At 34.0% G+C, this 14,656-nt stretch overlaps 1 protein-coding gene and 1 pseudogene across 1 annotated transcript; one reads left to right on the plus strand and one right to left on the minus strand.

The window, feature by feature from the left end:
- Positions 1-420: 420 nt before the first annotated feature.
- LOC140958612 (methylmalonate-semialdehyde dehydrogenase [acylating], mitochondrial-like) lies at positions 421-6,510 on the minus strand (annotated as a pseudogene).
- Positions 6,511-9,975: 3,465 nt separating this feature from the next.
- On the plus strand, positions 9,976-13,288 carry LOC140959205 (heat shock 70 kDa protein, mitochondrial). The gene is made up of 6 exons (XM_073417045.1): positions 9,976-10,157; positions 10,750-10,817; positions 10,896-10,974; positions 11,076-11,642; positions 11,708-12,328; positions 12,430-13,288. The coding sequence occupies exons 1-6, from the start codon at positions 10,083-10,085 to the stop codon at positions 13,054-13,056; spliced, it is 2,037 nt and encodes a 678-aa protein (XP_073273146.1). The 5' UTR covers positions 9,976-10,082; the 3' UTR covers positions 13,057-13,288.
- Positions 13,289-14,656: the final 1,368 nt, after the last annotated feature.

Genomic DNA, 14,656 nt, shown 5'->3' on the forward strand with positions numbered 1-14,656 from the left:
GAAATAAAAAAAAATGAGTTTATTATCATGTAATTTAATCTGTTATTCTTGTATTATAAATTTTTATTTTATGACTCCATTTTTGTTTTTTATATAAAGGATTTCATTGACTTCCATATTGAGCATTAATCCTATTATACAAACATCGTGCCTGATCGAATTGATCAGGTCATGTAGGCAAAAAAAATACGAATATAATGCAAAACCGAAATGTTGAAAAATCATATGTTTTATCTTTATACTACTCAAACCATGAATACCAAAGCCACGACCACTAAATCAAATAGGTTTAGGATCAAGGCAAATCTTAAAATGGACTGGATATCCATACTTAATCTTAATAATCTTATATAATCACTATGCAACTTGATTATCATTAGTTATTAAAAGCAGAATTATATTTAAAATATAGTTCGATCATCACATTGTCGCAATCAACAAAAACCGCAAATAACAATAGCCATCAATTACATGATAATCCGCAAATACGATGTTAGGCACAACCTTCGAATAAAACAAAAAATATAGAACATGACAAACTGCAGTCTCAATCGATTGGAGTGCGATAATAAATATAAAATATGACATCACCGGTTAACGAGATCCTTCAATTTGTCTCGATATTCATGGTAGCAGAAGCATACGTTCTTCCAAATTTTCGAATTCGTTCAGTTTGGTCTGCTGGTATCCACAAATGAAAATCGTAAAGCCGCTTGCACTGAAATGAATTCATCTGCCTTGTAATTTTTAGTAATGGTTGGGATGGAAGTTCATTCCTAGGTTAAGAAATAGAATATCCAATCCACTCATAAAATAATAGTCAACAATCTCTCTTGCAAATGAAAATGATTGTGGGTAAAATAAAGGAAAAATGCATGGATTCAACTCTACCTTGATTAAATTTTTTGACCTTTTGTGTTGTGTATTTATTGGAATGGCGGGGGAGTCTCCATCAGACCACTCACTCAATTTCTTTGAAAAGAAATTTCAATATATATTCATTTGATAAGAAGGCTCCACTTGAGAAGAAAATCATCTGATAATACAAGATTTCCAAATATTCGAAGGAGGTCACCAAGCATTTTATGACGACTTCTGGGAAGTTGGCATGGCGAGAGAAACTCCAGCACCACTTGGTAAATCCTTCCATTGTTGAGTCACAGTTTTGATCTGTGTGTAAAACTGTACTCCAGCCTTACCTACAACCGGACGATCCATCGCCCGGTAAAACAAAGCAAAGATCGGGCATTTTACCTCCTATAGAATAGATACATAATGCTAAAAAATGAAAAATTGGTGAAAAAAAGAACGACATGTTTTCTTTTAAGCTGTGTATTTAATGTGAGGAAAGCAAACCATTTTATTTGTGATAAAAGGGTCGAGCTGAGTTCGTCTCACCGTAGAAATTCAGATCCCCGCAAAAGATGCCTTGGAGCCAGTGAAGGAGAAGAAAGGCAAAGGAACAGGAATGGGAACATTGATACCAACCTGAAGCAAAACAATTCAAGTCAATGTACGCTGGAAAAGCAGTGGCATACTCATGCTTTCTTGGGGAAAAAAATCACTGATTCTTTCTTGATAATAGATGGTTCGATTATTGTCATACATTGTTGAACTAATGATAAATCCGAATCAAAGCCAACTTAGTTACCTGGCCCGCCTCTATCTCAATTTGGAATTTCCTTGCAGCGAATCCAGACGATGTAAAAATAGCCGCACCATTCCCATATCTATAAATTTTGGATAAGAGAAAGTCGTGAAATTGCTCAAAGGAAGAATAACTTAACGATTAATGAGACAAAAGGTAGTGGAGAAACTTGTTTTTGTTGACAATCTTTATAGCTTCTTCTATACCGTCAGCCTGAAAAAACGAATTGAATTTAACAACTTGGAAACACATGATATGAAATATCATATGGATAACTCACTGATATACCTGCATGCAAATGAGAACAGGGCCAAATATCTCCTCCTACAAGCCCACAACAAGAGAAGTTAAACATAAAATCCCCGACAAGATTCCTATGGACTTTATGAGATACAAAGAAAAGAATACAAAAACTGGTACCTTGTAACATTCCATATCAGCAGTAACATCAGCCAAGATGGTGGGACCAATGAAATTTCCTTGTTCATATCCTGGAACCGATTACTCCCAAGGAAGAAAAAGGGCAACTGTTCATTTAATCCAACCAAAGCACTTCAAATTCATCATCTATTCCCAACCACGGGTACAAATACTTGAACAAATAAAAAAGTAAAGCACATTTAGAGACAGAATACTATTTATTTCACCAAATTCCATATACATCTACCAAACATATTTACTTTTTTATTCTGCCCTCACCCCCACCACCCAGATTTCCCAGATAATTTTGACTCTTCACAGTGTAGTCATCAAATGAAATTAGTCTAATTGGTGAAAATAGGCTGTACCCAAATCAATTTGATATTGTTCAATGAAGAGCTTGTGGTCCAAGAAAAAATGTATAAGCCCTTGCTGAAAGTATAATTTATAATTAAAACATGAACAATTAGAGCATCACATCAAGAACCTGGTCGAAAACCCAAAAGCTTTAATACCGAGTAGCTAAACAAAAAAGTACCTTAATAGCTCTTCCATCAAGCGATAGTCTGGCCCCATTCTCAACCCCGCTTTGGACCAAGCTGCATACTCTGTCCTTAGCTTAAGAATATAGACGTGAGATTAGAGAAACAAACAAGCTAGAACCAAAAAACAATAAATATCCGTGCAAAAATTACCAATTATCATGACCTAGTCATTACAAAAAGACAGCTTTTGATGGAAATATTGACAAACGCCCAAGATTGCCACTGCACTGACCTGCTTACTAATGACTGGACCGAGGTCTGCCTCGGGATCTGTTCCAGTATCAACCTTAAGGGCTTTGGCACGCTCCACTAGCTTTTCTTCCCTACAAAGATCAAAATAGTTCACTGAACATGGAACTCCTGCTTAACCAAAACATACTAACAAAAGCACAGATCTTTTGAAAACAGACCACATAAGAGAACAGAAGCTTGTTTCATTTGACAAAGTAAAATCCTGAATCATAAACATTTTCTGAAACAAAATTTGAAACAGCACATCGTAAACAGAAAGCCTGTCTTTCTGAGTTTTGCTAGTAAACCTCTGAGTAATTGTTAAATGAAATGGACACAAAAATGAAAGTGAACTGTGTGATTCACATCAAGAAAGATGATTACTATGATTTTGAGTCCCCAACAAACAGCACTGTGCTAAGTGCCATGCACCTTTGTCCCGCGGCACCAAACCAGCTGCAACTAAAGCATTTAAAGTTGCATCCAAGTTTGCATCAGGCATTACAATTCCATGGTTCTTTGCTCCCATTTTGGACTGCAGATGTTCTTTAGTTAGAAAGTTATTTTTAAATTCAGAAAAAAAAACCCTTGAAACAAAATATATCGGTGCATAAAAAGAACATTGACATTGTGCTCCAGAAATAGATTAACAGCAGTGACCTGAAAGCGTTTTCCACTAGCCGAAGCTCTCGCATAAATATGCATGCCAGTCTAACAAATGAGAATCAAAATCAGGCCCCTCAATATAAGAGAGATGGAACCAATCAGTTGCCAGACAAACCATCCAAGATCAGAAAAGATGTTAAACTGTATCATCAGAATTGGAACATCGCTGTACCAAAATGCAAAGAAGCTAACTAGCTAAGATAGGAACAAACAACTTATCATAATATTGAAGTGTTAAATGGCCGTATCATATAGTACTAGTTAAAGGATTTTTGTTTTGCAAACAAAACAGGAGAGTATTTTCTAAGAGAGAGGTGTTAGATATCATAATTCTTGTCTACCATCTTGTGTAGATTTGGCATAAAGAATGCTCATGTTGCATTATCCGAATTGGCCACCGCTCAATTGCTTTAACACACAAGAAACTGCTTGCATGCACTCACCAGAGAGGAGAGCTGGGGAAAGCGTCTGAGTTTATCAACGTGATGAATACGGGAGAAAAGGTCTTGGACTTGGAGAGACAGAACACATGGAACCAGCTCACGTTTGGTCTTGACTAGAAGTTTGTGCCCATTAATTAGCAAGAATTTTTAGATGCGTGAATGGGTTGGCATATATGGTTAAGTGGTTTTCTTTGGGGTGCCTGATTTTGTATCTGATCCATTTAAACTTTATAACGTCAAATCACAAGTGACATGTGGATCATTTTGGGCCAAATTGACGGAATTTGGTGCTATTTATTTACAATTTGACTCCAGATACATTCAGATTGTTAATCTACCTTGCCAAATAAATTAGAAGAATGAACTAATAACCTGCAACAAAGAGTTTCGGTTGCATATGCAAAGTCAACTCAACCTGGAAGGCAAGTGTGACATGGATAGCTTACATACCGTGGTTGAACCAACAAATGATACGGCCCTGATATCTTCATCATCACACATAGCATTAACCGTGTCCTGCACGAACGAGCATTAACATAAAAAGTATCAGATCTATAATTAATAAATAATATTCGCTCATACCCTGGTATTGAGCAAATGATCACTGTTTTCTGATTCAAAAGGATTATTGAAGGCATAACAAGGGAGTATAGATGATTAAAAATTGAAAAACAGGAACGTACAGTGGTGCCATGAACAATGTTAAGGACACCATCAGGCAAACCAGCCTCCATAGCCAACTCTGCAAGGATCATAGAAGCCCCTGAAAAGTTTTCTATGATCCCCTGAAAAGTTAAAAAAGAAAAAAGAAAAAAGAAAAACAGAGTAAATATTTAGCGACAAATCAGGCACTTAAATATTCTAAAAACATTATGCGAGTGATACTTGTGAAATCTTTGAGGGAAAACTGTGTATGTAATATATTCACAACAGAGACTAACTTTTACTGACAGTATATAGGACAAAAGATGTGAAGCAAACAGTCACCTGGATCTTTTTCAGATGGCTTAAGAACAAAAGTATTTCCACACGTCACTGCAACCGGAAACATCTGACACGAGACAATAGAAAAAGATGGCTTATTACCATGGATTGTTTTGAAATTTCGTACGAGAATATAAAATTATTAATTATTAAATATAAAGACGACTGAATGTAGGATAAATGAAAGAATTAAAAAACTTAAAGATATCTATGTTGAGAACTTTAATCTGTTTATAAGATTTGAGAACAAATACACAACAAACTGGATTTCAATGACTCAAGTTTTATTGCTGATGACCTGGGCTTATATAGCCATACAATTCAACGGAAATAACAAATCAACAAGAATAAAGCTAAATGGTAACAGAAACATAGACCAAGTCAAAAACAAGTAAATGTCCCTACATAATAGGGCTTTATTTAACAAAACCAACAGGAAAAACTCTTTCAATCTAAGTATAAGAAACCAAAGGAAGATTTACCCACAAGGGAATCATTGCAGGGAAGTTGAAGGGGAAAATCCCAGGACAAACACCAAGTTGTTCTCTAATGCTGTAGATATATATTCCGTTTGACACGTTGGAAACATACTCTCCCATCTGGAGAGTGGCCATTCAACACACATGTTCCACCACCTCTTCACAAAACCCCAAAAACAATAAGAACTAAAGCCATTATCTATTCTCCAAAACAGTAGAATTAGCAAACACGTAGGTTACTCACAGAACACGCCACCTTGAGCATCTTTCAATGTTTTACCTTGTTCCGTGGTAATGTTCAATGCAAGCTTATCCTACGAAAAAAGTTAAAATTGTTCTGTTGAATTGATATCATGGACATAAAATAAATTATATTCAAAGAAATTAGACCACTAACCATGTTCTTATGAATAAGATATTGGAACTTTAACATTACGCGTTGTCTTGTTGTTATTGGGGTGTTTTTCCATGATGGAAATGCTTGTTTGGATGCAAAAATAGCAGACTTGAACTCGTCCTTTGTTGTTAGAGGTACTTGTGAAACTACTTCTTGTGTTGCCCGAGGTAAAATGTCAAGTAATCAAAATGAAGGGCTAAAGAACTACAGGAAACTCGAACACATACATAAACACCAAAAAAAAAAGAAGAAGCAATGCAATCATTTCAGCATCTAAAATCACTTGCTGGGTTTATGACATCAATGGAGTCAGATGAATGTGAATCTACAAAGTTTCCTCCAATAAGATTTGGCACCCTTCGACACAGAAAGATAATGTATTCCACTCGAACTTCATGGAAAAAAAAAAGGGAGAGAATATGCAATGCATAGCGGACACTTCTGCCCATGTTTTTGTTTCATATTTTCCTGATAATTTTATTTTACTTCCATTCGTCTGTTGCCTTTTTAATAAACATGCCACCATTTCCAAGTCAACCGACAAAAAATAAGTAAAGTTCAGAAGCAAGCACGCATCTTTTGCTTTTTTGTTTGTGATCCAATTTTCCAAAATATGTTCTTTATTTTAACCAAGTAAAAAGAAACGAAAAATGGTAAAAAAAAAAAAAAAATTGATCCCAAACAAAATGGAACAAGATAAAATCTCACAAGCGAGTTCCCATGCCTCCAGGATGGTTCAGCAGCAGTTGAAAATCCAGAATTCGCAATCCCAATTATCCCAAGATTCAACTTCCTCATATTTCTCGCTAAAATAAAATTAAAACACGAATTAACAAAAATCAGGCACATTCAATGAATTATAATAGCTATGAAAATACAATCAAACAACTCTATAAATAGACAGAAATCACAAATGCATTGACAACAAGAACAAAAATTTGTTAACAAACACGAACACAAACTCATCTAATTAGCAAACCCATAAACAAAATCACCATAAATAATCTTACCTCGTTGAACTGAAAATCGCAACATCTTGAATTTCCGCTGAAGAAGTGACGTGACCTGAAATGAAATTCACAAAACTACTCGACTGTTTGCTGACCTCCGATGAGTCCGTAAACTCGTTATGTTTTTGTATTTTTCGAAAGATTTTGTAATTTTCATTAAAATATTTTCGTATTTTCCAATGTGGCAAATCATTATTTGCAAACCTAAACAATTTTTTTATATAAATATTTATTTAATTGAATTGAATTGAATTGGAGATAATGATACGCCACGTCAGAGATTATGGTGAAGAACGTTATTAAGAAATAAATAAAATATTACACTTTTTTAAAAAATTTCAACAAACGTTTTTATTTTTATTTTTTTTATTTTAACAATTCAAATATCAATTTAGTCCCTCTATAATTTGTCAAATTTCATTTTAATCCATCGATAAAAATAAAAATGACGGTATACACACGCATCGCGTGTGCAGAATAACTAGTATATGAAATCAAATCCCAATACAATATTGATGGAACTAAAATACCTGCCGAAACTATAGTCACACAAACTAAATGAGATCAATTCTACATACAAGAAGATTCTTGCAGTCTTCGTAAGCTGCGTTGCCACCACCCCTCGATAGGTAAACACACACTAAAAGTGAATCTGCAGGGCTCAAGAAATTGTGTTACATGTTTCTGTTTATAACATTTCTGAGCACGAAACAGTTAATAATTAATTCATAAAGTCGACCATCACCCATCAGATGTCAACTTATATATATAGATAGAGATGGTGGGACCAACGAAGTTTCCGAGATCGAACCGTACCAAGAATTTATAGCTTTGGACAAAGCTGGATAAGAAGCCGAGTGGCTTCGAATTTTCTTTGAATGAATCTTTTGTTGAAATAAGCTTGTGTCTCCAGTAATAATTCATTGTGGTGGTCAATCATCAATTGGAATGACACAAAGCAGTATGTATAATGGTATGTCTCGACATATATGCATTATCTCCGTTGATTATGTAAAATCAAATGAGAAATCTTGTTGATCCACTTACAAAAAATATACCGATAAATCAAATTAATTGTCTATCAAATAGAATTAGATTAAAACCCCAAAATTAAATTTTGTAGTGGAATATTAAACTAGTTGACTAAAAATCCCATGATCTAGGTTTGAAAGGGACAAGTAAATTACGAGATTAGTATAAATACCATGGATAAATTTCCTGCATGTTCCTATGATAATAGGTGTTGCCCACAAAAAATATGAGACTAGTATTTAAATTAATTATTCTTAAAATATACTAATAAGCATATTTTAGTATAGTGGGATACTCTCCTAAGATATCACTACGTAAGAGAAAACTGTGCCTGCTTCAAATATGGAAAGCACTCACATAACCAAGTGGTGTCCATGGTCGAAATGGACACAACAGTGAGAACCTAATGAAATGTTAAAAAATTTTATTGTGTGTATATAATTGTCTTGGTTTACATATAACGGTTAATAGCTCAAGATATCATGTTCACTAATTGTCAATATCTCACCAAGGAATGTTCAAAGGCGAAAGCTATCTATCCCGTTGCAATAATCTTTCGCTTGAACGCTATTTGTCGAGTTAACATAATCACATTCACTTATTTTCATTTAATATAGGGCTTGTTGGAAAAATGAGTTTCGTACCCATTTAAAATCGATAAAATAATTTGAACGAGTTGCGCAGTAAATAAAATTATTTATCGATTATTAATCGGAGCGAATGAGAAATTAATTGAGGGTTCATAAATATTAGTTGTCTGGCCGAGGCCTTTGGAGCGGCATGGCTATGATTGGTCCGGGCCGAATTTGTGAGGGATGAATATGGTTCATTATCATTGATGGTTTATCTTCTGCTAACTTTGTCTGATCCTTTAGAGTTCCAGCACTCCATGTAAACTTTTGTAGAGCTTTAATAAATTATGTGATATTCAAACTTAACTTTTAAAAAACTCTATAAAAGTTTATAGATATTCAAAATATCAATAGAATTTTGAAAACTCGACGTAATTATATTAAGTACAAGAATTAAAATCTAAGGTACAACTATAAAATGTCAAAAATAGTCTTTTATTCAGCATAAAGATTTGGATGAACATTTAATTGGACAAAAATCTCAAAATCACATACTCGCTTTCATTTCTAATAAAATAATATCAATACAAACATTAAAATTTTATTATTTTCTTCTTCATATGTTTTTCTTTTTATTTATTTATTTTAAAAAACATATTTTTTATTGCTAACCATAGTTTAATAAAATCATTTATTTTATTTATCAACACATACATATATAAGGATAATTATAATAAACTAAACATATTAAAATTTTATAAAGTTATACTGATTGTATATATTTTAGCATACTTATTCTCTATTTTCATGCATAAATAATTATTTTGTTTATTTTTTGTTAAACATATAGTCAAAAACAAAAGTGATATATTTTTTATACAAAAATTTATTTAAAATGAATTGAATTATCTTAAGTTCGATTATTTATTAATATTGAAAATCATTGTTATATATTTTTTAAAATATTAATTAATTAAATAAACAAACTGAATTAACTTGAATAACTGAAGTTTAATTATAATAAATTTAGTATTGACTTATTTATTGTCTTTCGTATATTAAATCAATAAGTAAAAAATATTTATATTGATAAATAAATTTTTTAAATAAATAAAAGTTATTCACGTTCAATTGTTAGTTCAAAGAAATTAAAAAACACAATCATAAATTACAAAATCCATAGGGTTCTATGAAAAAATTTATAAATGTCAATAAAAATCATGTAAAATAAATTTACAAAATTCTGTAAAAATATTTAGAAATATGTGAGAATATGTAAAAGTCAGTAGAAATCTATAAACTCCACAAAAGTCTGTTATTTAAAAAAATCCGTAAATCTGACGAATAGATCTCCTTTAATTCATACTTATATTTTGACATAAAAATTTATGATAAATTTTTACAAGAAATCTTCATACAAAATTGACCATGGCACTTATCATGAAAACTAATGTCAAATAAAAAGATATCTTATTACAAAATTGAGCATGGCACTTTTCATGAGAGTCACTATGAAATAAAAAGTTGCTATACCTTGGGCAGTACTCCATTTCTTCACTAATATATTTTTAATCGCACTCTCTCTCCGCCCTTTCCAAAAACCCTAAACCCTAGCACCGCTGCGGAAGATTTTGTGAAAAGCTCCCCCGCAGTCAATGGCCACCGCCGTCCTTCTCAGATCTCTCCGTCGCCGAGATTTTACTTCAGCTCCGGTTTCTGCTTTCAGAACAGTATGCTTCATTTTCGATGACTTATTTTCTGATTTTATTATTATTCTTTGATATGATTATGTGCGATTTATCGTTGATACGTGTTTATTTAGGCAGTTTGTTAGATTGATACGTGTCACGGTTTGTTTGATTTTTGAGTCCTTGTGCTCTGTGAACTTGGTGTATGTTTTGATTTCTTCGGATCATTTTGATTCTGATGTGGACATCTTTGAAGCTGGGTAGATGTTTTTTTTCTTCTTTCTTTCTGTTCGTCTTCGTCTTCTGGGTTTTGTATCGGTATCTGACCAGTAGAAGCACCTCAATGTTTTTTCTGTTTACTTTAAGCTCGAAATCGCTTTTGAATCAACTTCTTTGTTGGTTGTTTCCTCAGCTTTTGCATGGTTTTAATTTGTCTGGTGTACTTTTTATTTGGGGGTATTAGATAATTTACCTAAGCATTTAAAAGCAACCATTATGCATTAGAACAACACAGGATATGTAGGATTACAGTTTATCGTCTTATTCTTAAAGAACTTTTCCCAGCATGTTTTTTTGCGGTGGTTGCCTTGAACATGATTACATTTCTGCGTTTTGGCTTGTATTTTTCATTCAGTTTACCGGAAACACCAACCCATCATGGGCTGTGAATAACAAGTGGGCTGGCCTTATTAGACCATTCAGGTAACTTTTTCCCTTCGGTTTCTGCGTTGTTCTGGAAGATGCAATTGGGTATTTAGGCTCACTTTATTCATGCGACAGCACAAAGCCAGCTGGTAATGATGTTATTGGCATTGATCTGGGAACCACAAATTCTTGTGTATCTATCATGGAGGGCAAGGTTAAGTTTTGTTTTTTGTTTTATTTTATTTTATTTTGGAGTAAATTGATGTTCCAGGTGCTAGTAAATATCATCTAACTGGTTACATATATCTTCTTCAGAATCCAAAGGTTATTGAGAATTCTGAAGGTGCTCGGACCACTCCGTCCGTGGTAGCTTTTAATCAAAAAGGAGAACTTTTGGTCGGCACACCAGCAAAGCGACAGGCAGTCACCAATCCAACCAACACTGTGTTTGGAACAAAGCGTCTGATTGGCAGGCGCTTTGATGATCCACAGACACAAAAGGAAATGAAGATGGTTCCTTACAAAATAGTCAGAGCCCCCAATGGAGATGCCTGGGTTGAAGCCAATGGCCAACAGTACTCACCAAGTCAAATTGGAGCGTTTGTATTGACTAAGATGAAGGAAACTGCAGAGTCTTACCTGGGAAAGTCTGTAAATAAGGCTGTGATCACAGTTCCAGCTTATTTTAATGATGCTCAGAGGCAGGCTACTAAGGATGCTGGCAGGATTGCAGGCCTTGATGTGCAGAGGATAATTAATGAGCCTACTGCAGCTGCGCTTTCCTATGGCCTGAACAACAAAGAAGGTCTTGTGGCTGTTTTTGATCTTGGTGGTGGAACTTTTGATGTTTCTATTTTGGAGATATCAAATGGTGTCTTTGAGGTATGTCCACCAAGTTTGATTTGAATAATCTTGTTGTATTTGCTGATTACATATTGACCATTCAGGTGAAAGCAACCAACGGTGACACATTTTTGGGAGGAGAGGACTTTGATAATACTTTGTTGGAGTTTTTGGTGAGTGAGTTTAAGAGAACTGATGGAATTGATCTGTCAAAGGACAAGCTAGCTCTGCAGAGACTTCGAGAGGCTGCGGAAAAAGCAAAAATAGAGCTTTCTTCAACTTCTCAAACTGAAATCAATTTGCCATTTATCACAGCTGATGCATCTGGTGCGAAGCATCTGAACATTACACTGACTAGATCTAAGTTTGAGGCTCTGGTCAACCATTTGATTGAGAGGACCAAGTCCCCCTGCAAGAGTTGTTTGAAGGATGCTGGTATATCAGTGAAGGAAGTTGATGAGGTTCTTCTTGTTGGAGGGATGACCCGTGTCCCGAAGGTTCAGGAAGTGGTTTCTGAAATTTTTGGCAAGTCCCCAAGCAAAGGAGTGAATCCAGATGAGGCCGTTGCCATGGGAGCTGCTATTCAGGGTGGTATCCTCCGAGGTGATGTCAAGGAGTTGCTTCTCCTGGATGTCACTCCCCTCTCACTTGGTATTGAAACACTTGGAGGCATCTTTACCAGATTGATCAACAGGAATACGACTATTCCTACGAAGAAAAGCCAGGCGAGCATATGAAACATATGATGCGAGTCTTCTTGATTATGATGCTTGGTGTATTGAGCCTTAAGTTTAGTTTGCCTGACCCTAATTTCTGCTGTTTTCAGGTATTCTCTACTGCCGCTGACAATCAAACCCAAGTGGGTATCAAAGTTTTGCAAGGTGAGCGTGAGATGGCTACAGACAATAAGCTCCTAGGTGAATTTGATCTCGTGGGTATCCCTCCTGCTCCCAGGGGATTGCCTCAAATAGAAGTTGCATTCGATATAGATGCCAATGGAATTGTTACTGTTTCTGCCAAGGACAAGGCTACCGGCAAAGAGCAGCAGATTACCATTAGATCTTCGGGAGGTCTGTCAGAAGATGAGATTGACAAAATGGTCAAGGAGGCTGAGATGCATTCCCAGAAAGATCAGGAAAGGAAAGCTTTGATTGATCTCAGAAACAATGCAGACACCACCATTTATAGTATCGAGAAGAGCTTGAACGAGTACAAGGACAAGATTCCTAAAGAAGTAGTTTCAGAAATCGAGTCCTCTGTTTCGGATTTGAGAAATGCAATGACCACAGAGAACATTGATGATATCAAGGCGAAGCTTGATGCAGCGAACAAGGCTGTTTCCAAGATTGGGCAACACATGTCCGGCAGTTCCGGGGGTGGTGACTCCTCCACCGGAGGTTCTCAGGGTGGCGACCAAGCGCCCGAGGCAGAGTATGAGGAGGCTAAGAAGTAAGAAAGGTGGAGTTTTAAAGCAATAGATGAACGACATAATTTTGATCTTCTGTTTTGGTTGGATCTGTATTTAAAGAACCCAATTCACTTGGTTGTATTGGAAGTTGCTTACTGAGAACTTTTCGCACCTGGAACTCGATAGCAGTAGATTTTGTTTTATCTTGTTTTTTTTCCCTTGTAATAATATGTGGTGGAATCAATCAATGTCGAAATTCTTAAGGATTATTTCTGAATTTCATGGTGTGATATCCAGAAATCTGATTCTAAGTTGCCTGTGTTGGGTTATTTTTTTGCCGGTTGTGATGGATCTCCGTCTTAAATATAAATATATTATTTTTTTATTTATCTCAAATATAATATTATTTTATTTATTTATATCAATTTATCTCGTTATTAATTATATGGATTATTTTCAACAATTTTTCTTTGTTAAACCATTCATATGAAAAGTTTCAAATAATTTGGATTCTTTGAAGTGGGAATTGTGGGAATGGATATTTGTGGAGCACTTATATTTGTTGTAGGACAGATTTTTCAAGGCAATTTTACTCTTAATCTTAATTTGATTGAGTCAATTGACGACATTAAGTCCGGTTTTTTGAGTGTCATAATATTGGATTGTGACAATATTATTGTTGAATCAGATATCTTTCTAACGGTCCAAGTAACATATCAATTTCATCATTGTTCGTTGGAATCTCCTATGATAGATTACATCTGCGGTCTAAATTCGAATCTGAATAATGCTTTAAGAAATGTCAACATAGTGCCAATCATGCGGCACACGAATTAGCTCGAAGAAGTATTCTTTCTTGTCATAATTTTTTTTATGTGAATCATTTGTAAACAGAGGTTTACATATCTTTTAATAATAATGTTTCATTAAAAAAATGTGAATCATTTGTAAACAGAGGTTTACATATCTTTTAATAATAATGTTTCATTAAAAAAAAGTTTAAAATAAATTTTTAATATATATAATACAAACATAAATATTTCTAATGCAAACGAGGATATGAAGATTAGAGGGGCAAAATGGAAGAGTAGAATAATATCCAAAAAATATATATACAATAATTTACTCTCATTTTTTTGTTGTACAGCTAGGGAAGTGACAGCTTTGAATACTTCGGAAGCCTTGCTCAATTAAAATTGTTTCAATCTTATTAAAAATAATATTTTAATTTGAAATTTTCTTACCCAGGCTATATAATTCCGAGGATTGAAATAATAATTAAAATAAAATATTATAAATCCTATGAAAATAACTTTTCCGTCCAAAAAATCCGAATAATTTTTATTTTATTTTATTGTAAAACTTCATTCTATCATTTTATATTCCAGAAAATCAAAATATCAAGATGTTTCTTTTGATTTGAAATCATTTTAATGGTATTTTTTCTTAAAATGATTAAACATATGAATTACCAAAACATTTCTAAAAAAATTTAATATGTACTAAATTTAATTTTAATGTCATTTTTATTCAATTTAAAATCATTATTTTTAATTAAGTTTGAATTATGATATGTTTTTCTAATTTTAAGCAAGATAAAAATCAGTATATAATAAATAATACATTAAAGACTCAAATAAAAATA

The sequence above is a fragment of the Primulina huaijiensis genome, chromosome 15, assembly GCF_012295235.1.
Source record: "Primulina huaijiensis isolate GDHJ02 chromosome 15, ASM1229523v2, whole genome shotgun sequence".
Taxonomy (NCBI): domain Eukaryota; kingdom Viridiplantae; phylum Streptophyta; class Magnoliopsida; order Lamiales; family Gesneriaceae; genus Primulina; species Primulina huaijiensis.